Source organism: Cervus elaphus, chromosome 5 (assembly GCF_910594005.1).
Source record: "Cervus elaphus chromosome 5, mCerEla1.1, whole genome shotgun sequence".
Classification (NCBI taxonomy): domain Eukaryota; kingdom Metazoa; phylum Chordata; class Mammalia; order Artiodactyla; family Cervidae; genus Cervus; species Cervus elaphus.
In genome coordinates, this window is record NC_057819.1 from 95,570,022 (window position 1) to 95,595,368 (window position 25,347).

Sequence of the window (25,347 nt, forward strand, 5' to 3'; positions counted from 1 at the left end):
CCACTTTTTTATTTTCGGTTGTGCTGGGTCTTCGTGGCTGCTCGGGTTTTTCTCTAGTTGTGGAGAATAGGGGCTACTCTCTAGTTGCAGTGTGCGGCCTCCTCATTGAGGTGGCTTCTCTTGTTGTGGGGCACGAGCTCTAGGGCTCAGGCTCAATAGTCGTGGAGCACGGACTTAGTTGTTGCTCTGCAGCATGTGGGATCTTCCCTGACCAGGGATCAAACCTGCAACTCCTGAGTTGGCAGACAGATTCTTTACCACTGAGCCACCCGGAAGACCTACAGGGATATTCTTAAACCCACTCATCTATTTATTTAAAAAAATAACCCAAACAAATAAATAGTTTGCAAACACTTAGAGCCTAAAGCATTATTAGCAATGGCTGTGTATGTCACAACTGATCTTAACAGCTGAGCACTGCTGACCCACTGGATAGAGTCCACGGCCCTGGGGAACGTGCATGTCTCCTTCCTGCCAACCAACACCACCCTACATAATAACCTGTGACAAGTGAAGTGAACGACGAGAAAGAACAAGTTCGGGAGGATATCCATTTGGTTCCGATTCAACCAGTTGCACAGGGCCCAATTTTAGTGTTCTGAGGTAGAAGCAAGGATGAAGGTCTAGTCCCCCCGGAAACCCCCTGCAGATCCTCTCCAATCACACCAGGCATTCTGATACTCACTTCATACTGACCCAGGTGGAAGAGGGCTGCAGAGCGATTGGCATAACACAGTGATATGTCCGTAGAGTTGGGCCCCGAATGCGATACTCCCTGAAGAACAATGAACCGGTTACAGGTATATACATGGAAACTAGCATCTTCAGAGTTTTTTTTTTTTTTCAGATAATAGGGGCTCTGCTACAAAAGACTGTATGCAATTGGGAAAGTTACTGGATCTCTTTGTGCTTCATCTGCTTCATTTTTTTTTTTTTTTCATCTGCTTCATTTTTAAGTACCTTAGAGCAGAGCTGAGAAGATTAGGTAAGGAAATAAACATGTGAAGCATTTTGAAGACAGCAGCTTCAGACACAGTGTCGGCCACAAGACAACACTCAAGGTAAATGAAAACTGAGGAGTATAACCTGGCACATGATGAAGTGTGAGGGGAGCAAATAGAAATTCACACAAGAAGAAACACTAATGATATGTGGGAAACAATTCATAGATAGTCAAATACATGAACATGAAAGCAGATAAAGGCTACTTTCTTCTACTACCAAATTGACAAGGAATAATCATAAAGGTGGCATCTCCAATAACTAGAGAAAAGACTGGGATTATTCAATGAAAGTACTGGGACAAGCAGCCACTGAGGAAAAATAAAGTTGGTTCTCAACAGATGATAAAACTTTCATTAGGATAAATTCCCAATGGATCAAAACCTTAATGTAAAAACTGAAACTGTTAAGAGCACTAGAAGAAACTACATGAATGGTCCAAAGTGATGTTAGAGTGAGAAATACCTTTCTAATTATGACGCAAAAACCCGAAGTCATAAAAGGTTAATAAATGTGGCCACATAAACATAAAAAATTTCTTTGGAGCAAAAACCAATAACAATATTAAAAGACAAACACTGAACTGGAAAAAAATATTTGCAACTCCTATTATAGGCAAAGGGCTCATTTCTTTATGAACAGGCCTACAGATCAATAAGATGACAAGCAATAATTTAGTAGGAAAATAAGCAAATAATAGGAACAATTCTCAAGGGAAATATAAACGGCCCTTAAACAAATGAAAAATGCTCAACCTCATTCATAATCAGCAAAATGCAAATTAAAACTCTGCTGAGATGCTATTTTTTACTTATCAGATCGGCAAAGAAAAGTAAAATTGATAGGATACTCTGCTGGCATAGAAATGAGATACACTTTTTCTGCATTGCTAGTGGGAATGTAAACTAGTTGCACGATTACTGAGGCAATTCAGCAATATATATATCTCTTAATACATACGTGCTGAGGCTTTCCAGTTGGTTAGTGGTAAAGAATCCACCTGCTGACGCAGGGGACACAAGAGACACAGGTTTGACCCGTGGGTTGGAGATCCCCTGGAGCAGGAGATGGCAACCCACTCCAGTATTCTTGCCTGGAAAATTCCATGGGCAGAGGAGACTAGTGGGCTACAGTCCAAGGGGCCACAAAGGCTCAGACACGACTGAGCATATACACTATATTTATATATATATATATCTGTATCTCCACTGACCCAGCAATTCCTCTCCTAGGGATTTATCCTAAAGATATAATCTCTTATTCTACACATATATGCAAAATAACATACATGAAAGGCTTCTCATCACAGAATTGTTTGAAGTAACAAAACATAGGAAACAAATATCGATCTAGAAGACACTAACAAATTAACATTACATCCATACAATGGAAGAGAAGTGGAAAAAGTGCAGTGCTTAACAGTAGAATGTTATTTACATAAAAAGAGTGTATGTGTGCAGGGGTGGCAGATTATTTGTATTTATTTATATTTGGTGAGGTACCTCTGGAAAAATACCTTTTAACAGCATCAGTGTTATTAGCTTCTGGGGATGGAAACGAGGTGGCTGGGGAACAGAGGAAGCAGACGGCACTGTATATTCTTGCACCTTTAAAATTCTAACTATGTAAGCACATTTCCTATGCCAGAATAAATAGACAAAATAACGATAATAATACCATAATAATCAGTATTGCTTAGGATATAGAGAAATGAACATCCCATGCTCTGGTGGAAGGGGAGTAACTAGCTTTTTCCTGGAGAAAGATTTAGCATCAAGTGCCAAAGGCCTAAAAAAAAAAAAATCATATTCAATTGACCCAGCAATTGCCCTTCAAGGAATTTATCCTGAGGAAATAATCAGGTGTGTACAAATATTTACATAGAAAGATGTTCCTTGCAGCTTTATGATACCAAACAATCTGCCAACATTAGGAAATGTTAAATCAAGTATAGTTCTCTGTAATGGAACACTAAGCCAGCCGTAAAAAATCATGTTCTAGCGGAAAATTTAATAACATGAGAAAACGGTCACAATAAATTGTTGAGGGGAAAAAAAGCAGGTTACAAAACAGTAAGTACAGCATTATCGCAATTTTGTACAAGAAAAACATATTTTCAGAGGAAAAAGAGGCTGGCTGGATGTAAGCAAAAATGTTAGCAGTGCTTTTCACTGGTTATGGGATTTTTTTCTTACTGTTTATGCTTCTCTATATTTTCCAAGTAAACATATATTACATTTACAATCAGACAAAAACAACAAATATTATTTCAAAAAAGGAAGAAAATAGCAACTCTATGAGAAAACGGCAAAGTACCAAATCACCAAAATACTAGCTTCATGAAATAGGAATGCTCATCTCCCTCTGCATTCAGAGCAAATCTTAATTTTTTGTCTGATTTTACTTTTTTTAGTTTATTTTCCTTGAACAACTTCCCTGTGACCACATTTATGACACGCATGCATGCAGCTGAAGAAAGATTAGCTCTGAAAAAGAACTATTAAGGCATTTATCAGTGATCATTACATCTAGTGGGTTTTAGTTCTTGGCAATCACTAACATGTTACTCAGATAAATACTTTCTTGTAGCATCACAAAGCAGAGCTTTTATCAATTTTAGAAGATACTGTTGTTAGTCTGATAGTTGGAAAACTAATTCGAAACTTTAAGCATAGGTCTGTTTAAGATGCAGAGTAGGGGGTACCCACTTCAAATGCACTGGCTTCCCTGATAGCTCAGTTGGTAAAGAATCTGCCTGCAATGCAAGAGACTCCGGTTCCATTCCAGGGTCGGAAAGATCCGCTGGAAAAGGGATAGGCTACCCACTCCAGTATTCTGGCTGGAGAATTCCATGGACTGTATAGTCCACGGGGTCGTGAAGAGTTGGACACGACAGAGTGACTTTCACTTTCACTTCAACTGCACACTCACTCTTTCAATAGACAAGGTTCACAGACCTGGTTCAAGGGATTGATACATTCTTGCTTTAAACCCATGTTTATCTCTAAAAAATTATGGAAGGAAGTCTCTCAGGAATCTTTTTCCAGTTCCTACTCTGGAAGCCTTCTCATACTGTTCATGAGGTTCTCATGAACAGTAGATCAAAACAAACTGGAAAATTCTTCAAGAGATGGGAATACCAGACCACCTGACCTGCCTCCTGAGAAATCTGTATGCAGGTCAAGAAGCAACAGTTAGAACCGGACATGGAACAACAGACTGACTCCAAACTGGGAAGGGAGTACGTCACCCTGCTTATTAACTTATATGCAGACTACATCATTCGAAATGCCAGGCTGGATGAAGCACAAGCTGGAATCAAGATTGCGGGGAGAAATATCAGTAACCTCAGATACACAGACGACACCACCCTTATGGCTGAAAGCAAAGAACTAAAGAGCCTCTTGATGAAAGTGAATGAGGAGAGTGAAAAGCTGGCTTAAAACTCAATATTCAGAAAACTAAGATCATGGCATCTGGTCCCATCACTTCACAGCAAATAGATGGGGAAACAATGAAAATAGTGAGAGACTTTATTTTTTTGGCTTCAAAATTACTGCAGATGGTGACTGCAGCTGTGAAATTAAAAGACGATTGCTCCTTGGAAGAAAAGCTATGACCAACCTAGACAGCATATTAAAAATCAGAGACTTTGCCAACAAAGGTCTGTCTAGTTAAAGCTATGGTTTTTCCAGTAGTCATGTATGGATGGGAGAGTTGGACCATAAAGAAAGCTGAGCGCTGAAGAATTGATGCTTTTGAACTGTGGTGTTGGAGAAGACTCTTGAGAGTCCACTGGACTGTGAGGAGATCAAACCAGTCAATCCTAAAGGAAATCAGTCCTGAATATTCATTGGAAGGACTGATGTTGAAGCCGAAACTCCAATACATTGGCCACCTGATGCAAAGAACTGACTCCTTGGAAAAAACCTTGATGCTGGCTAAGATTGAAGGCAGGAGGAGAAGGGGACAATAGAGGATGAGATGGTTGGATGGCATCGCTGACTTGATGGACATGAGTTTGAGCAAGCTCTGGGAGTTGGTGATGGACAGTGAAGCCTGGCGTGCTGCAGTCCATGGGGTCGCAAACAGTCGGACATGACTGAGCGACTGAACTGAACCTTAATCTAAGTCACATTGGCTATAAGCTAACCTGGTGGCTAGCCCCCAAATCCAATTTCTCTCTAAACTGGGACTATCACACACTAACAGCCTCATCAGTAATTCGGACAAAAAAGGCACACAATTCAGTGAGAGCTGACAGACACCAGTGAGGGAGGCCAAGGCATCCAGTAAGGCTTGCTACACTTGTGCCTGAGGGAATATGTGAAGAGAATTTTCTTGATGGAATTTAAGACATATAATACAAACTCTCCTTTGTTTCAGAATATGAACAGAAGCAGAGTTGTACCAGTTTTTCAAATCCAATCCAGAATTAATAGACAAAGTTACTAGTGGCTATACCACTTAGCAAGAATGACTCTATTTTTTGAAGAAATATGCACTGTTGAATTGTTGAGACGGCTCCTCCTGCTCAGCTGCGGGGTGGGTCTTACCTTAGAGTACAGCACAGTGGCTCCCATATAATCCTTCTCCTGAAATTTTTTGTTTCCTTTTTCTCTGTAGAAAAGGGAAGCGTCGGGGTCCTTTCCAACAAGGTAACCTCCAGAAAGCCTTTTTAAAAACATCTCATCCTCAGGTCTTCACGAAGAAAGAAAAATCAACAATGACAAAAAAAAAAAAAAAAGCACAGATTTGTTATTTCAAGGAAAATGAACCATTGTACCTGAAACAGGAGCGAGTGCCTATAAAATACTGGGACGCAAGAGGTTGGATGTGTTTTGTAATGTGACTGGGGAAAAACATCTTTGGTCTCAGAGACAAAGGGACTAGAATTTCTATTTAGAGGCCAGAATACAATTTATTTATTTTGGGGCCGTGCTGGGTCTTCACTGCGGCGCATGGGCTCTATAGCACGTGGGCTCAGTAAGCCCACACCATGTGGGATCTTTTAGTTCCCCCAGCAGGGATTGAACCTGAGTCCCCTACACTGGAAGACAGATTCTTAACCACTGGACTTCCAGGGAAGTCCCGTACACTTTTTATTCTCTATCTCATAATTACTGGCCAATAAACCATTCCTTGGATTAATGCGTTATACAGAAGTTTCGGTGTGGAGAATGACATAATAGACAAGAGTCTGTACTAAGACGTAGCCTCCACCTAAACTTTATTGAAAATACCTAAGTCAACAGCTGACAGAGGGGAGACAGGGAGGAAGGGAGAGAGTGAGAAGAGGGAGGGGGAGAGAAGACAAGAAGAGGAAGAGAGGAGATGAATCATAAAGTCAGTGTAGTGAACTGTTAGCATCTGGAGAATCTGAAAGAAGGGTGTTGCACAGCAGTTCTTTACCTTATTTTTGCAAGTAAATCTGAAATTGTTTCAGTCTGCAAAGTGTTTAAAAGTAAGTATATAAATTCTCTTAATATAGAAATATACAAACATACACCTTTCTTCCAATAAAGAAAAATAGTATAGAATAACCTAGCCTATACTCTGACTATACAGTGCAATGAAACAAAATATGAACAAAATAGGAACTAAAAAGCCTCTTAAGCAACTCTTGGGTTAAAGGGGAAATCAAAGTCAAAACTGCAGAATGTTCAGAAAACTATTTTTCAAATTTTTGTTTACAAAGATCTACCAGAAGAAATACCTTTCACGTTGTGATTCAGTGTGATGCATCTGTGCATATATGGAAATTTCACAAAACATTATCTTTCATTTAATGTCAAATATGGTTTTATTAATATTTAAACACAATATAGAAAAAAATCTCAAAATAAATAACAGAGAAAGAAAAATAAGGAAAGATTTTAATTCAGAAGGTGTGCTTGCCTGTTCAAAATTTATTCCAGTCCAGAAAATATGAGGACAATAACCCACGCATATCTGATACACCACAGATCCTATTCTTTATTCTATTTGTTTTTGTGTTGTTTTAAATTAGGTTAAATCTGCAAATCCTATTCAAACAAAAAAGTTGTGATGAACAGTAATAACGGGAAAACTCTCCTTGCCTAACAATGACTATTCTTTAATCTTAATCCAAAATGATGACAAACTCAATGTTTTTGTAATTGTTCTTCAGTGTAATTAAGAACTAAGCTGCAATAATTCATTCTTTCTTGCAGCACCAAGTTTAACTCAGTAATTAAAAGTTTTGAAAAGCAAATGGATGGTCTTTTTTTTCTAATATTTCAAATTTTCTTTTGGAATGTTAGGATAAAAAATGTGTGGAAGTGAGATGAAAAACGTGTTTTTTTTTTGGTGGGGGTGCACTCTGTGGCAAGGTAGGTTTTCGTTCCCCACCCAGGGATTGAACCAGTGCCCTCTGCTGAGGAAGCTCAGAGTCTTAACAGAGGGATCACTAGGGAAGTCCGAGATGGAACAATTTGCTGGGTAATTTTTTAAATTGTGGTAAGTATTTCAAAAATTATCATTTTAACTATTTCAAAGTGGACAGTTTAAGTACATTCATAATATTGTGCAATCGTCACCACTATCCATTTCCAGAACTTCTTCATCAGCCCAAACTAGAACTCTGTACTCATTAAGCAATAACTCTCTATTCTTCCCCCCGTCCAGCCTTGGTAACCTCTATTATACTTTCTATGAAGTAGTCTACTCTAGGTACTTCATATAAGTGGAATTGTAGTGTTTGTCCTTCCATGTCTGGCTTGTTTCACTAAGCATAACATTCCCAAGGTTCTTTTTTTTCACAGCTGAATAATATTCCATTGTATGTATATACCACAGTTTCTTTACCATTCATCTGTTAGTGGACATGTGGGCTATTTTCACTCTTGGGCTATTGTGAATAATACTGCTCTGAACATTGGTGTACAAGTGAATCTGTTCAAGTCTCATTTTCAATTCTTTTGGGTATAAACCCAGAAGTGGTATTGCTGGATTACATAGTAATTCTAGTCTAAAATTTTTGAAAAACTGCCATATTGTTTCTCATAATGGCTATACCATTTTACATTCCCACCAATGGTGCACAAGGGCTCCAATTTCTCCGCATCCTCACCGACACTTGTTACTTTATTTTTGGATAGTAGCCATCTTAACGAGTATTAGGACAATAAGGTATCTTGCTGTCATTTGACTTGCATTTCTCTAATGATTAGTGATGCTAAGAGCATCTTTCCATATGCTTATTTCACGTGCTTATCTTCTTTGGAGAAATACCTATGCAAGTCCTTTGTCCATTTTTAATTAGGTTTGTAGTTGCTGTTCTTGACTCTTAGGATTTCTTTATATACTCTGGATATTAATCCCTTAGCAGCTATATGATTTGCAATATTTTCTCCCATTCTGTCGGTTGCCTGCAGATGACTGCCAACAGAATAAATATTCTGTTGGTATTGTCACTTAAGGCACTAAATATTTCATTTTTCATGAAGTCTGATATGCTTATTTTTTCTTTTGTTGCCCACGCCTTTGGTTTCAGAGCCAAGAAAAGATGCCAAATCCAATGTCATTAGCTTTGGGCTTATGTTTTCTTCTAAGAGTTTTACAGTTTTAGCTCTTAAATCAATTAAATAACTTGAGCTTTTTTTGAGTTAGCTTTTGTACATGGTTTAAGGTAAAGGTCCAACTTCATTCTTTGGCATGTAGAGTCTAACTTGAAAGCAGACAGAAAGAACCAAGCTCTTTCCTCTAGCCATGCCTTCTCTTTCTAGAACCCTAGAGAGGTAGAGCCTCTTATAAGCTTGATAGGCCAAGCAGAAAGGTCCAGCCCCAGAAGAGAGTACAGAAGATAAGAGCTGAGAAGCTATAGCTTAATAACTAGCATCCATTCACATATGCACATTTTTTTCCTGAAAATAAGTACAGTTATCACGGAAGTTCACCTCTAAGTATTTCACCATGCCTCTGCTAAGAATAAGGACATTCTCCTATATCTTGATATTGCAATATCATTATCATGCCTAAAAAATTAATTCAAATATCATTTAAAATTTCTCCATTATTCCTAATATGTCTTTTTTTCCCCCTTACCCCAACCTGATACAGGATCAAGGTTCTAATGTACTGCACTTAGTCATTATTTCTCTTTAGCCTCTTTTGAGATAGTTCCATGATTTTTGCTTTATTTTTCATGACTAAATTTTCTGAAGATTTGAGCCAGGAAAATGTTCTACATTCTGGTTTTGTCTCATTGTTTCCTCATGATTAGATTCAGATCAAACAATTTTTGCCAAGAGTACATTATTATATCACTATACTTTTTGTTGTTTCAAACCAGGAGACACATAATGTCAAGCAGTCCGTTCCACCACCACTGGGGCTGCTGTTTGGTCATTTGATTGGTGACTGATAGATTTCCCCAATATAAAGATAACTTCCCTCTTGTAGTAACTAACATTAATAAGTAACCTGTGGGGCTACACTTTGAGGCCATGGGAATAATCTGTTTCCAGTGATCTTTCTTCTAATGGTTTTAGCATCCATTGATGATTATTGCCAGAATTCAGATATTACACTGGGGGTTACAAAATGGTGATTTTCTAATTTTATCATTATTTTTAAACTTATTAATTAGCATTCTTCTGTAAAGACAAATGTTGCTCCCTTTTCTTCTTTTACATATTTATGTATTTATTTGAATATCACCATGGACTTAAAAAAATGCATTGTTTTAAACCATTACCATCATCATACTTTTTGATGCTCATACTGTCCTAAATTTGGACAGCGGAAACTCTTCAGATTGGCTCCTATGTTATTTTTATTTACATAAATCCATTAGTCTTTGAGTATTTCCTTGATTTCTGGCAAAACAAAGTATTCCAGTTGTACCAGTATAAAATCAAAACAAATGGAAAGGCAGTGAGTACAGATAATAACTCTGTTAAGGATTCCCTAGGAGACTGCAGATTATCAGTGGGAGAGGTTCACTTGTCTCAGGAGGTCTTGATATTGACAAAAGGCATCTAACTGGGGAAAATATTCCTCAAAGACTGTAAATGGCAAGAAAGAAAAGTGCATGCCTGGCTTTAAGCTTTAAAGACCCAATTCACATTTTCCTTTAATGGGCACGCATGTGGAGATTAGAAATTTAAATATTTTTTGGTCATTTTAGATTATGATTGGCTAATTTTACAAACAGCTCTTCAGAACTAACCTGTTAAGTAAAGAAGTTTGGGGATGAAGTAGTAAGAGATACACAGAACAAATAAAGAAACAGAGGGAATAATTAACTTCAGGGAAAACAAGTTATATCAGAAAGGAAATGTAATTCAAAATATACTTTGTGGTTCACATGATATCTACACAGACATGATGATATACATAGTGAAAACTGGTTTAACCAGTATTATATTCTATTAGCTATACATCTGTGGATCACAACAAACTGTGGAAAATTCTTAAAGAGATGGGAATACCAGACCACCTGACCTGCCTCCTGAGAAATCTGTATGCAGGTCAAGAAGCAACAGTTAGAACTGGACATGGAACAACAAACTGGTTCCAAATAGGAGTACGTCAAGGCTGTATATTGTCACCCTGCTTATTAAACTTACATGCAGAGTACATCATGAGAAACACTGGGCTGGGTGAAGCCCAAGCTGGAATCAAGATTGTTCGGAGAAATATCAATAACCTCAGATACACAGATGACACCACCTTTATGGCAGAAAGTGAAGAAGAACTAAAGAGCCTCTTGATGAAAGTGAATGAGGAGAGTGAAAAGCTGGCTTAAAACTCAACATTCAGAAAACTAAGATCATGGCATCCGGTCCCATCACTTCACGGCAAATAGGTGTAGAAACAATGGAAACAGTGACAGACTACTTTTTTTGGGCTCAAAATCACTGCAGATGGTGACTGCAGCCGTGAAATTAAAAGATGCTTGCTCCTTGGAAGAAAAGCTACGACCAACCTAAACAACATATTAAAAATCAGAGACATTACTCTGCCAACAAAGGTCCGTCTAATCAAAACTTTGGTTTTTCCAGTGGTCATGTATGGATGTGAGAGTTGAACTATAAAGAAAGCTGAGAGCCGAAGAATTGATACTTTTGAACTGTGGTGTTGGAGAAGATTCTTGAGAGTCCACTGGACTGCAAGGAGATCCAACCAGTCCATCCTAAAGGAAATCAGTCCTGAATATTCACTGGAAGGACTGATGCTGAAGCTGAAACTCCAGTACTTTGGCCACCTGATGTTAAGAACTGACTCCTTGGAAAAGACCCTGATGCTGGGAAAGACTGAAGGTGGGAGGAGAGGGGTATGACAGAGGATGAGATGGTTGGATGGCATCACCAACTCAATGGACATGAGATTGAGTAAGCTCCGGGAGTTGGTGATAGACAGGGAGGCCTGGCGTGCTGCAGTGCTGCAGTCCATCGGGTCAGACATGACTGAATGACTGAACTGAACTGAACTGATACATTGTAAACTATAATATAGTTATGATGACAGAATGAGGGAAAAAACAAAAATATACACTTGAATTGGGAGTAAGAGAGCTAGATTTGGCATCTAAAACTAAAAACTCAAAACTAACATTATTAGCATACTGTTTAGCAATATGAAATTAAATACTGGAAGAAACAGTGAAAATATTTTATTTTTTTTCACTTTTGCATTTTTTTTCATTTATTTTTATTAGTTGAAAGCTAATTACTTTACAATATTGTAGTGGTTTTTGCCATACAAAATATTTTAAATACCAGTGTCTGGGGAACAGAAGTGGGGAAAAGTGAGACAGAATTGCTGTTTTTCTTTATAAGCTTTGAAGTATTACTTGACTTCTTACATTTTATGCATATTCTGCTGTGTTATGCTTAGTTGCTCAGTTGTGTCCAACTCTTTGCAACCCCATGGACTGTAGCTCACCAAGTTTCTGTTCATGGGATTCTCTAGGCAAGAATACTGGAGTGGGTTGCCATGCCCTCCTCCAGGGGATCTTCCCAATCCAGGGATCAAATCCAGGTCTTCCACATTGCAGGCAGATTCTTTACTGTCTGAGCCACCAGGGAAGCCTGATATGCATATTACTCTGATAAAAAGTGAACTAAAAAAGGAAAATATTTCCACTTAATAAGGTACCATGTCTACACAGTTTTACAAGATTTTCTACCAGTTTTAAAGAATCAAATAATCCCTACAATACATGAATTATTTCAGAGCACATAGAAAGATGGGAAACTCTCCAATTCAGGCTATGAGGCTACCATAACCCTGATACCAAGAGCTGACAAATAGAGCACAAAAAAGAACATGCCATCTAATACCATTTCAAAACACATATACAAAAATCCTAAAAATAACATCAGCAAATTGAATCTAGCCATGTGTTAAAAAAAAATGATAGATAATAACCAGAGTTTACCTCCAAAATAGTTCAACATTAGTACATCTACTGGTATCAATTCTGCATTAACAGATTAAAGGAGAAAAAGAAAATGATCATTCCTCTTAGAAGATACTAATATATAAAAAAAGAACTGATAAAATTCAGCACTTATTTATGACGGAATGTAAGGCAACTTCCATAAACTGAAAAGGGTATTATATAATACTATATACTTGTAGCAATGTCCTAAATGGCTATTACTATTCAACACTCCACTAGAGGTCTAACTAATGCTATAATTAAAAGGTAGAAGAGGTACAAATATTGGAAATGAAGATTACTGCTTGCAGATATACTTACTAACAATTCTAACTGGACTGGCATAAAAATGATGAAATAATGTGAAAGTACAGTTAGGTGGCCTGTTATGATTCCTAGCTTACATTTATACCATCAATCATCAGTTAGATAATTTAATTGGGGGGATAAGTCTTATTCACAAGAACAACAAAAACCTTGTAAGAGGTAAGAATAAATCTGAGAGGAAATGTACAAGATCTATATAAAGAAAATGAGAAAAAATTTTACTTATGGACATAAAAGAAACCCTAAACATGTGGCAAGACATACCCTTTACTTGAATGAGGAAATTTAATATTGTAAAGATGTCAAATCTCCCTAGATGAATCCATAAACCCAACACAATTCCAAAAACCCAATGACACTTTTTACTGAACTTGACAGTCAATTCTGAAGTTCACATGGGGGAAATGTATATAAAAATAGCTAAGATAGTCTTGAAAAGAAAAATAACCCCTGTATGTGTGTGTGGGAACTTGGCTTAAGAGAGAGCAAAGCCACATTTGTACCAGACTTTCCTGCCTTCAAGTGCTCCTTCTCACTACGTCTGGTAATAAAATCTCAGGGGGAAACCATTCCTTGTGGTTGGAGGAGGACTGACCCCAGTTCCACAAGAGGGTTGGGCATGTGGTACAGGCCTGGACACTCAGAGGAGCCCACACCTTTAGTTGAAGGGGTATGCATGCCATCAAAGATAGGTTGATCAGAGTACAACCCAGACATTTTTTTTTTTTTTTTTTGCCAAAACTCTTGGGAAAGATGACCTCTTTTCTTGTAGTTATTAAGCTATTTTCAGGGTGTGCTCAAGGCTACCAATGGCTATCCTGAGTACCAGGGGGAGACAGTGCCTGACAGATGAAGAGATGGGAGTCTGATGACATCTTCTGAGCTCCTGAACACAACTCTGCATAAAAATAGGTCTGCCTTTCTGCACATCCTAGTTTCATAGGCTGTAGATTTCCTAATTTGGGCTGGGTTCTGTCATTTGACTGAAAGAATTCTAATATGATACTATAAAATCACAATAATTAATACTCTTTGGTTTTGGCACAGAAATAGGGCCTAGGAACACATTTACTGATAAGTGGGAATTTAATTTTTAATAAATGTGGCATTTTGAAGCACTGGGGAAAGGATGGACTATTCAATTAAAGATGTCAGGAAATCATCTGGGGAATAAAACTTAAAACATTCCCTCACATCATATACAAAAAAAAAATTCCAGATGGATTAGAGAGCTAAAACTAAAACACAGAGCTACCAAAAAAGTTAGAGGAAAATAAAACATTTTTTATAATCCTGGGCAAGAGTAGACTACCCTAAGACACATAACCCAGAAGCCATAAAAGAAAATGACAGATATGGCTGTATAGAAGTTAAAACACATACACACAATTTATACACAAGAGACACCATGAGTAAAAATTTTAAAAAGATAAATAACAGACTAGGAGAAAAATTAGTAGCATGTACCATAAAGAGATACAGAGCCAGAGTCATGAAGACGTATTATGAATAAGAGAAAGATAAATGATCCACTAGAGAAATGGGCAAAGGACAGGAACAAAAAATTAACAGAAGAAGCAAATGGGTAACATCACAAATGGTGTTACTTTAACTAGTAATCAGAAAAATGTGAATTGAAATAACGTTATTTTGTCCTTAAGGGTAGCAAAATTAAAGACTGTTGCTTTCTAACACTGGTGAGAATATGTTTATGGTAAATGGGTAAAGCCTTCTTGGAACACAATTTAGCAGTATTTATTAAATTTTCAATGCTCATAACCATTGATACAACAAATCCTCTTCAAACAATCCATCTTAAGTTCTAAATATATGCACAAAAACATACATATAAGCTGTTCACTGCAGCACTGTTTATAACAGTTAAAAAAAAAACCCACAATACTATTTTACCATTTCCCAAACACAAGAATCTTACAACAATTTAACACCATTTACTCATCCTGCCCTTTGAACTACTGATGTCATGTCTTTGAAATGTTTTAAATCCCATAAGATGTTATTAACATCATCGTTATTTTTGTCATCATTTAAAATAATTAATTCAAAACTATTTACCCACATATGTACCTTTTCATTCCTTCCTGCAATTACAATGCTTCCTAATCTGAAGAACTTACTTCAATATTTCTTAAAGCTCTGATTTGCCGAAGAAACAGTCTCTCAGATTTTTCTTTTGCATTTATTTTTGAAAGGCACTTTCATTAGGTATAGGATTCTAGGTGGGAAAGTTTTGTTTTACTTTGTTTTTCTTTCACCACTTTAAATGTGCCATTCAGGTGTCTTCTAGCTTCTATAGTTTCACTGAAAAAAACCAGCCATCAGTCATATTCTTACACCCAAAAGGACAATGTGCGTTTTTTTCTTTGGTTATTTTTCAGATTTCCTCTTTTTTTTTTTTTCCTTTAGTTTTTAGCAGTTTGAGTCTGATGTCTCTAGGTGTGATTCTATTTATGTTTACACTGTCTGGGACTTGCTGGGCTTCTGGAATCTGTGGGTTGATGTCTTTTATCAGTTTTAGAAAATTTTTGGTCATCCTTTTAGAATATAACTTCCATCCGACTCTCTTCTTTACTGATACTCCAATTTCAGGTAAGTTAGACAACTGATTGTATCCTATATATCTCTGTATGCCATACCATTTTCCCCCATTCTTCTTTTCTTCTTGTGCTTTATTTTGTTTTTCATTAACCTGTAAACCACTTTCCTAATCTAATTTTCCACTGCGTCCAATCTTCTGTCAAGCTTAAGAATTAAGTTGATTTCAATTACAGTATGTTTTGAATTCTGAAAAGTCCATTTTTTGGCCTTTATTATTTAAAAATTATTTTTATTGTGGCAAAATAAACATAGTATAAAATTTACCATCTCAACCATTTTAAAGTATATATTCAGTGGTATTATATACATTCATAATGTTACATAACCATCATCAACATCCATTTCCATAACTTGTAAAACTGAAACTCTAAACTCATGAAACAATAACCCTCTATTTCCCCCCACCCTCAGCTCCTGGCAATCACCATTTTATTTTCTGCCTCTGATTTTGACTACTCTGGAGTACCTAAATTTGATTTTTTTATAGATTCTAATTATCTGTTGCAATCTATTTTTTCATCCACTTAGTCCATCTCCTCTGGTTTCTTCAACATGTTAATCAGAGTTATTTAAAAATCTGTCTACAAACTCCTGTATGTAGATGTCAATCAATCTAATGTTAATTTTTTTCCTCTTCATTATTGGTTATTTTTCTGCCCCTCTGCATGTTTAGTAAATTTGTGTTCCTGACACAGTGTACAAAAGACATAAGGAAGCAAGACAACATGTTCCACTGTGAAAGTGTCTCCTTTCCTATACCAGACAGACAATATGAGGGCTGGCCTACATTTATCCAAACAAGAGTTGAACTGGATCAGTGCTGGGCTACAGGCTTACTAAAACTCAGGCCATCTGTGGTTTCCTCCTCTATCTTGGGTGTGGACCTCCTGAGCTTTTGGTTGAGAGACTAGAAGGTCTCTTGTCTCCTCATGCATGAAAGTTTTGGTCTTTGCATGTTTTGAGCTAAGATTTTCTTTTTAATAACTTTTTTTATTTGGCTGTGCCATGCAGCATGTGGGATCTTAGTTCCCCAACCAGGGATTGAAAACATATCCCCTGCAGTGGAAGAAGACGACCACTGGACTTGTAGGGAAATCCCTACGATTTTTTTCCCCATTTATTTTTATTAGTTGGAGGCTAATTACTTTACAATATTGTAGTGGTTTCTGCCATATGTTGACATGAATCAGCCATGGATTTACATGTGTTCCCCATCCTGAACCCCCCTTCACCTCCCTCCCCATCCCATCCCTCTGGGTCATCCCAGTGCACCAGCCCCGAGCACTTGTCTCATGCATCCAACCTGGACTGGTGATCTGTTTCACACTTGATAATATACATGTTTCAATGCTATTCTCTCAGACCATCCCACCCTTGCCTTCTCCCATAGAGTCCAAGAGTCTGTTCTATATGCCTGTGTCTCTTTTTCTGTCTTGCATATAGCGTTATCGTTACCATCTCTCTAAATTCCATATATGTGTGAGTATACTGTATTGGTGTTTATCTTACTGGCTTACTTCACTCTGTATAATGGGCTCCAGTTTCATCCATCTCATTAGAACTGGTTCAAATGTCTTGTTTTTAATGGCTGAGTAATATTCCATTGTGTATATGTACCACAGCTTTCTTATCCATTCATTTGCTGATGGGCATCTAGGTTGCTTCCATGTCCTGGCTATTATAAACAGTGCTGCGATGAACATTGGGGTACACGTGTCTCTTTCAGTTCTGGTTTCCTCGGTGTGTATGCCCAGGAGTGGGATTGCTGGGTCATATGGCAGTTCTATTTCCAGTTTTTTAAGGAATCTCCACACTGTTCTCCATAGTGGCTGTACTAGTTTGCATTCCCACCAACAGTGTAAGAGGGTTCCCTTTTCTCCACACCCTCTCCAGCATTTATTGCTTGTAGACTTTTGGATAGCAGCCATTCTGACTGGCGTGTAATGGTACCTTACTGTGGTTTTGATTTGCATTTCTCTGATAATGAGTGATGTTGAGCATCTTTTCATGTGTTTGTTAGCCATCTGTATGTCTTCTTTGGAGAAATGTCTGTTTAGATCTTTGGCCCATTTTTTGATTGGGTCATTTATTTTTCTGGAATTGAGCTGCAGGAGTTGCTTGTATATTTCTGAGATTAATCCTTTGTCTGTTTCTCCATTTGCTATTATTTTCTCCCATTCTGAAGGCTGTCTTTTCACTTTACTTATAGTTTCCTTTGTTGTGCAAAAGCTTTTAAGTTTAATTAGGTCCCATTTGTTTATTTTTGCTTTTATTTCCAACATTCTGGGAGGTGGGTCATAGAGGATCTTGCTGTGATTTATGTCGGAGAGTGTTTTGCCTATGTTTTCCTCTAGGAGTTTTATAGTTTCTGGTCTTACATTTAGATCTTTAATCCATTTTGAGTTTATTTTTGTGTATGGTGTTAGAAAGTGTTCTAGTTTCATTCTTTTACAAGTGGTTGACCAGTTTTCCCAGCACCACTTGTTAAAGAGGTTGTCTTTTCTCCATTGTATATCCTTGCTTCCTTTGTCGAAGATAAGGTGTCCATAGGTACGTGGATTTATCTCTGGGCTTTCTATTTTGTTCCATTGATCTATATTTCTGTCTTTGTGCCAGTACCATACTGTCTTGATGACTGTGGCCTTATAGTAGAGCCTGAAGTTCAGGCAGGTTGATTCCTCCAGTTCCATTCTTCTTTCTCAAGATTGCTTTGGCTATTCAAGGTTTTTTGTATTTCCATACAAATTGTGAAATTATTTGTTCTAGTTCTGTGAAGAATACTGTTGGTAGCTTGATAGGGATTGCACTGAATCTATAGATTGCTTTGGGTAGTATACTCATTTTCACAATATTGATTCTTTCAATCCATGAACATGGCATATTTCTCCATCTATTTGTGTCCTCTTTGATTTCTTTCATCAGTGTTTTATAGTTTTCTATGTATAGGTCTTTTGTTTCTTTAGGTAGATCTACTCCTAAGTATTATTTTATTTTTTTGCAATGGTGAATGGTATTGTTTTCTTAATTTCTCTTCCTGATTTCTCATTATTAGTGTATAGGAATGCAAGGGATTTCTGTGTATTAATTTTACATCCTGCAACTTTTACTATATTCATTGATTAGCTCTAGTAATTTTCTGGTAGAGTCTTTAGGGTTTTCTATGTAGAGGATCATGTCATCTGCAAACAGTGAGAATTTCACTTCTTCTTTTTCTATCTGGATTCCTTTTATTTCTTTTTCTGCTCTGATTGCTGTGGCCAAAACTTCCAAAACTATGTTGAATAGTAGTGATGAGAGTGGGCACCCTTGTCTTGTTCCTGATTTTAGGGGAAATGCTTTCAGTTTTTCACCATTGAGGATAATGTTTGCTGTGGGTTTGTCATATATAGCTTTTATTATGTTGAGGTATGTTCCTTCTATTCCTGCTTTTTTTTTATCATAAATGGACGTTGAATTTTGTCAAAGGCTTTTTCAACTTACCACAACAGAGGTGCAGAATCCAGCAAATGGCTTGAGAGGAAGACTGTATGTCTGTTTTTTGTATACAAAAAGAACACAGGAAAGACCTATGGCCAGTGATCTGGAGGGCTTCCCTGGTAGTGCTAGTGGTAAAGAATCTGCCTGCCAATACAGGAGACACTAGAGACTCACATTCGATCCCTGGGTGGGGACGATACCCTGGAGGAGGGCATGGCAACCCACTGCAGTATTCTTGCCTGGAGAATCCTATGGACAGAAGAGCCTAGAGGCCTACAGTCCATGGGGCTACAAAGAGTAAGACATGACTGAGTGACTAAACTACTACCACTTGGATGTCTACTGGACATTGCCAACTGGAATATGAATCGTTCAACTTCCTTCTCAAGACAGCTCCACCTGCAGCTTTCCCAGGTATGGAAATTTCATCCTTCTACCTTTGGCCCTGTAGGTCTACATCACAAGAGCCACCTTTGACTTCTCTCATTCTCTAATACACCATATCCCATCTGTCAGGAAATGCGATTAAGTCAACCATTGGAATTCAACCACTTCTCATCCCCACTACTACCACCCTGGCCCAAATTACTATCACCTCCTCTCTCACTTGGATTAAAGCAATAAGCCTCCCAACAAGTCTATCTATTTCCATTCTTGCTCCTCCTATGAAAGTGAAAGTCGCTCAGTCGAGTCCGACTCTTTATGACCCCATGGACTATACAGTCCATGGAATTCTCCAAGCCAGAATACTGGAGTCGGTAGCCTTTCCCTTTCCCAGGGGATCTTCCCAACCCAGGGATCGAACCCAGGTCTCCGGCATTGCAGGTGGATTCTTTACCAACTGAGCTATCAGGGAAATGTTCCTCCTATAGTGTACCCTCAACACAGTGGTTAGGGCAATCGTTTAAAACAGGGATCAGCAAACTTTCTCTAGAAAGCCAAAGAATAAACATTTAGCCTATATGGGCCAAGAGGTAAAAATCGAGGCTGTTACATACGTACTTATATAACAAAAGAAAAAACATGCTTTTATTGACAAAATTCAAAATATAATAGTAATAACTGAGTACATTTTTAAACAAGCTCTACTGATGAGAAAATGAAAAAACAAAAAATTTTTCAAGGATCCCATTTTGCTAAACTGGAGCTCAAAGTCAATGTCCCCCATCATCAGATTGACTGCAAATGTTTATCTGTAAAAACCATTCTTAGCTGAAGGCCACACAAAAACAGGCAGTGGGATGGATTTACCCTGTGGGATGTTGTTTGCTGATATCTGTTTTAAAACATAATCAGATCATATCACTCTCATCTCAAAACTCCATGAATAGTTTTCTATTGTTGTGTAACAATTACCACAAATTCAGCAGGTTAAAACAACACCCATTTATTATTCTCAGTTCTGTAGATCACAAGTCCAGGCGGGCTTACCTGGACTCTCTGCTTAGGGTCTTAAGAGGCTGAAATCAAGGTGAGCTCTTCTACAGAAGGTCTGGGAAAGAATCTGTGCCTAAACTCATTCTGGCCGTTGACAGAAGTCAGTGCCTTGCAATTGTGGGTCTGAAGTTCCCATTTCCTTGCTGGCTGTTAGCCAGGAAGCACTCTGGGCTCCTAGAAGCTGCCTGCATTCCTTGTCTTGTGGCTCCATCTTCAGAGCCAGCCAAAGTGCATTCAAATCTTATGCTTTGAAGCTCTCTGATTTCCCTTTCTGCTACCAGCTGGGACAAACTCTCTGTTTTTAAAGGTCTTGCTTGATTAAGGTTACGCCCACCCAGTAATTATATCTCAAAGTGAGCTGGCTTGGGACTTGCATTACATCTGCCAAATCCCTTCCCAGCAGTGTTTAGGTTAATGTTAGATTAAATAACCAGAGAACAAGAATGGTGGGGGTGAGGGGCATCTTTAGAATTCTGCCTACCACATGCTGCAGTAACTTCCTATTCAGAGTGAAAAGATAAGGCACTAATAACGGGCCCACCCAATTTGTGCCACCTGCTCCCAACTCCCATGCATGTCCCCTTACTTCTCTGACGGTATTTCCTACCACTCTCCCTCTGGCTTACTCTGTTTATTCACTACTACATGTTCACCCAACTTGCTGTTTTTTAAACCATGCCAGATACTCGCCCACCTTAGCCTCTCTGCCCAGAATTCTCTTCTATCAGCTATCTCCTTTGTTAACTTCTGTATGGCCAAGACTCTGCTCCACTTTTGCTTTCAAGAGGCACATCTAATGATACCATTTAATAATACCACCTGTACTCTCATTCCTAGCACTGGCTATTGCCCCCATGCCATTCAATATTCCTTTTTTCAACTGTGCTTATCACTTTTAACATATTATATACATTATGATACTTATTTCTGTCCCTCCTTGGTAGTAAGGATCTTTGTCTATTTTTAAAAATTCATTTACCTATTTTTGGCTGAGCTGGGTCTTCATTGCTACGTGGGCTTTTTCTCTACTCGAGGTACGTGGACTTCTCATTGCAACAGCCTGTCTTGGTGCAGAGCACAGGTTAAGTGAGCTTCAGAAGTTTCGGCACACAGGCTCAGCAGTTGTGGCTCCCAGGCTCTCGAGCACAGGCTCAACAGTCATGGCACATGGGCTTAGCTGCTCCGTAGCATGTAGACTCTTCCTGACCCAGGGATGGATGGAACCTGTGTCTCCTGCATTGGCAGGCAGATTCTCTACCACTGAGACACCAGGGAAGCCCCTTTGTCTATTTTTTTTTAAATGATGTGCTTTTGGTTTACTAAGCACCTAGCACAGTAGCTGGCATGAACAGATGTTGAATAATCATTCACTGAACGAGGTTCTGGGAAATTGTTTCAGTTTCTTATACACATGTGGGTACTAGGTCGTGAGGTACAATATATTTCTTATCTAAGAGTGTAGTCAAGAGTGTTTGAAAACTACTTAGCTTAGACTATATCACCTCCATGGTTCTTTCCAAATAGGAGAATTTTTAAATTTCTATGTGCAGCCACTGAATCTGCACTGTATCCTTTGGGATATGGCAAGGTGTACAGCCTAATGACTACTGCAAGGCATGACTACTGAGACATAATACTGACACTGACAAAGCTAACAAGCATCCATCCACCTGCCAATGCAGGAGACTCAAGAGACACAGATTCAATCCCTGGTCAGGAAGATCCCCTGGAGAAGGGAATGGCAACCTGCTTCAGTATTCTCGCCTATAAAATCCAACGGACAGAGGAGCCTGGTGGGCTACAGTCCAAGGGGTCGCAGAGAGTCTGACATGACTGAGCACACATATACCTGTTCTATTGATATAATAGGTTAGGAAGAACTGTGGAAATAGCAAGAACTGTTGAATGACCCCCAAAGAGAAAAATCTGCACTTAACTCTTCCATCAGAAAGAGATATAATCTGAGAGGAAATCATAAAAGAGAACACTTTCCAGATCAAAACTTCCCTGACTGAAGCTTTCATTCACTTACTGAAGAAGTGGAGATGAGTGAAGAAAGAGATCATTCAAAGTCTTTGCTGTAGAAATGGTGACCTGAATGGACTTGGGGAGCAAAGACCACTTCTGAAGTATGTATGATTTCCACTCATCCACGGGCAGATCCATGCTACTTTAGATCTAAAAAATGAATAAGAAAACAAGGAATTCAGTTTTCTACAAATGCATAATTCCAGAAAATCAAGATTTCATTCAAGCAAGCATAAAGCAACAAAATCAAATCTTGTAGTCTCTTCCTACAGTTGTTTACATGCCAAGGAAGGATGTATCGTCTCTCGCACCAATTCACTCAACATCCCTTCATTCAGAAATATTTACTGAAAACTGACTTTGTTCCTGGCATCGTACTAGGGAACGGTTATACAATGATGAATCAGATTTCTTACACAGTTCAGTTTTTTCTTTTCAATCCCGAGGTCATTCCTTTAGTTCAAGCCCTCACCATTTCCTGTCTGGCATTCTTTCTCCAGTGTCATAATAAGTCTTCAGGCCCTCAGACTCCCCCTCCCAGTTCCCCCTTCCCAATTTAGTCCATCCTCCATACTGAGACCGATGTCAGTTCTCTGCCTTAAATTCACTGATGCTCCTCCTAGAACTTAGGGAAGCCCAGTAGAAACCCTTTATTATTTGACCCCTGGCTCACTTTCTGATCAAGTCTCGCTTTTCCTCTGCACCCTGCTATCCGAATTTCCACACATCCTTCAAGACTCAGTTCAAATGGTTTCCACTCCGGGAAGCTTTCCCTGATTTTGCCACCTGTGACGACAGGCGCACACTTTGCGTTTCTCCTGGGCCCAAACCACGTCTACACTGAGTTAAGGCTACTCACAGCAGAAACTCCCTCGACATACTGTGCTCCCCTCTGGGAGTTAGGGACCAGGTCTTATTTACCTTGAGAGACACCCCACTGTGCCAAGCTCAGGGTCTGGCACCTGCGGGAGCTCAGCTCGGGATTGCTGAAAGAAGCAAGTCACTGTTTTGACTACCTTCAGTAGCAGAATTATGAGGGAACCCCTCGAACACTCCTCTGGGCTAGCAGTCTGTGGCTGCCCGCCAAAGGCCGAGTGCGGTATGTTTCCTAGAGCCCGCGGGGAAAGATCCCGGAACGCCTCCGCCCTGCGCCCTTGGCAGCTCCCGCGTCACGCTTCGCGCGCCCCGCGGCTCGGCGCCCCGCCCCCAGGCCCCCGCCATCCCGCGAAGAGGCCCGGGACCCGGACTCCGGTGGGTCACGTGAGCCGCGTGCCGCGCCTCAGCCAATGCGGTGGCTGCTCGGTCCTCAGACCGCCCCGTGCGGTGCGCACGTCGGGAGGCGGGGGCGGTTCACGCAGCTCCCCCGGCCAATCGCCTTGGAGCGCGCCGGTCCCCAGGAGTAAAGCCAGGCTTGCGTGGGGGGAGCCGGAGCGCGGGAGTTGTTGCGGCGGAACCATGGTGGGCCACCTGAGCGAAGGGGCCATTGCGGTGAGGCGACGCCTGCGAGCTGGGCGCGGTGCGGGGCGGCTGTGGGCCCTGGGGCCGTGCGGGTGGAGAAGGGGGAGAGAACACTGGAGCCGGAGTGATAGTGGGGGCTGGGGAGGGACCGCCGGATGACTCCCTAGAATCATCAGTTAACGCATTTTTATCGTCATCTTTTTAAACATGCTCATGTTTTTCCTGCGTAAGGAGTTGAAACAAAGTAAACGGTTGATTTTCGCCCATCTCTCTCCTGCAGCCACTCTTTCTTCTCCTCTTACCCCATCCGCAGCGAAACTTTCTCCAAGAGTTGTCAGTTTTCAGTTCTTTTCCTCGCCTCCCATTCCCCTGTAACCGACTCGAATTAGTTACTCCCCTCCCTGATCACTGTAACCCTGGCTGAAGTCAGCAGTGCCTCCTGGGGCTGTTAAATCCAACAGACACTTCCGAAATCTAAATTTATCAGTTCCAGCAGCGTTTGACTATTGGGCATCGCTTTCTTCCGGTAGAATCCTCTTTTGGTTTCTATGGCTCAGCTTGGCTTGTCTCTCCCCGTCTTACTTGCAGATCCTTCTGTAAATTTTTGTTGAATCGAGGCTCAACCCTAGGCCCTCTTCTTCCAAGACAATCAAATTACCGTCTCTATGTCAGTTGCTCACAAGTTTCTTTTTGTCCAGGGCCAACTTTACTCTGAAAGACAAACCTCTATCATCTGTGTACTTGATATCTCAAAAACATTTTAAATTCAACATGTCACAAACCAAATCTAATATCTTCCTAAATTTGGGCCTCTGCTGTCCCCTATCTGGATGCATGGCACCATTATTAATTAAGTTATGCTAGCCAGAAATTGCGGAATCGTTCTTCCTATAAACTCTGTCACCCTGGCTATCCAGTCCGTACCTAAGTTTTGTCTGTTATACCATCACATATGTCTCTTAAATCCAGCTTCTTCTCTCCAGGCACACTGGCACCATTACTTGTGCCTGGCCTTCTTCCTTTTACCCAGCATAATCTTACTCCTGCCATTCCCAACATAGCATATTCCTACCTGTTCTTTCCTTTTTTCCAGACTTTTTTAACGTACATTGTAAATTCCTGGTATATTTCATACTCCTGCCTTCCACAGGGGCTTTGAACATTCTTAAACCACTGCCTGGGTGGTTCTTTTATTATTATTGTTATTAAATTTTTTATTTTTTATTGGAGTGTAGCCAATTAACAACGGGTTGTTCTTCATTCTTCTCTTGTTGACTAACATAATCTCCACTCAGTTACTTCCTCAAAGAACTCTTCCTTGACTCACTTTGCTAGGCTTAAGTCCTTTTATTTTCAGATCCTAATTCCTGTTTGTTCACCTGTTATCTGTGATTTCAGGCAAAATATTAAACTCTGCCTTTCCTCTTCTTTCACAGGCTTGTCATACCTAGTACATGTTGCCTCTGGTTAGTGGAAGGATTAAATGAGCTGTTAATTTAAAGTGCTTAGTTCATGTCTGATACATAATAAATGTTCATTACTTGTTACCCATTATTAACAGTCACAGATATGATTTTACATTAAATATT

The 25,347-nt window shown here is 39.4% G+C and overlaps 2 protein-coding genes across 4 annotated transcripts in view; one reads left to right on the top strand and one right to left on the bottom strand.

The window, feature by feature from the left end:
- Positions 1 to 23,490, bottom strand: part of SMYD4 (SET and MYND domain containing 4) — a 41,262-nt gene extending 17,772 nt beyond the window's left edge. For 2 of the 3 annotated variants that reach the window (XM_043903357.1, XM_043903359.1), the window contains exons 1-4: positions 23,222 to 23,490; positions 22,305 to 22,450; positions 5,559 to 5,703; positions 686 to 775 (exon numbers count right to left, since the gene is read on the bottom strand). In XM_043903357.1, the coding sequence (XP_043759292.1) occupies positions 686 to 775; positions 5,559 to 5,703; positions 22,305 to 22,438 (369 nt within the window). In that variant the 5' untranslated portion in view covers positions 22,439 to 22,450; positions 23,222 to 23,490. The remainder of the gene's footprint in view (positions 1 to 685; positions 776 to 5,558; positions 5,704 to 22,304; positions 22,451 to 23,221) is intronic. The other variant, XM_043903358.1, reaches the window with a different exon arrangement.
- A 143-nt stretch (positions 23,491 to 23,633) lies between these two features.
- The window catches only part of RPA1 (replication protein A1), a 44,330-nt gene continuing 42,616 nt past the window's right edge, over positions 23,634 to 25,347 (top strand). Inside the window, exon 1 of the mRNA XM_043903360.1 lies at positions 23,634 to 23,788. Coding sequence (XP_043759295.1) covers positions 23,756 to 23,788 — 33 coding nt within the window. The 5' untranslated portion in view covers positions 23,634 to 23,755. The remainder of the gene's footprint in view (positions 23,789 to 25,347) is intronic.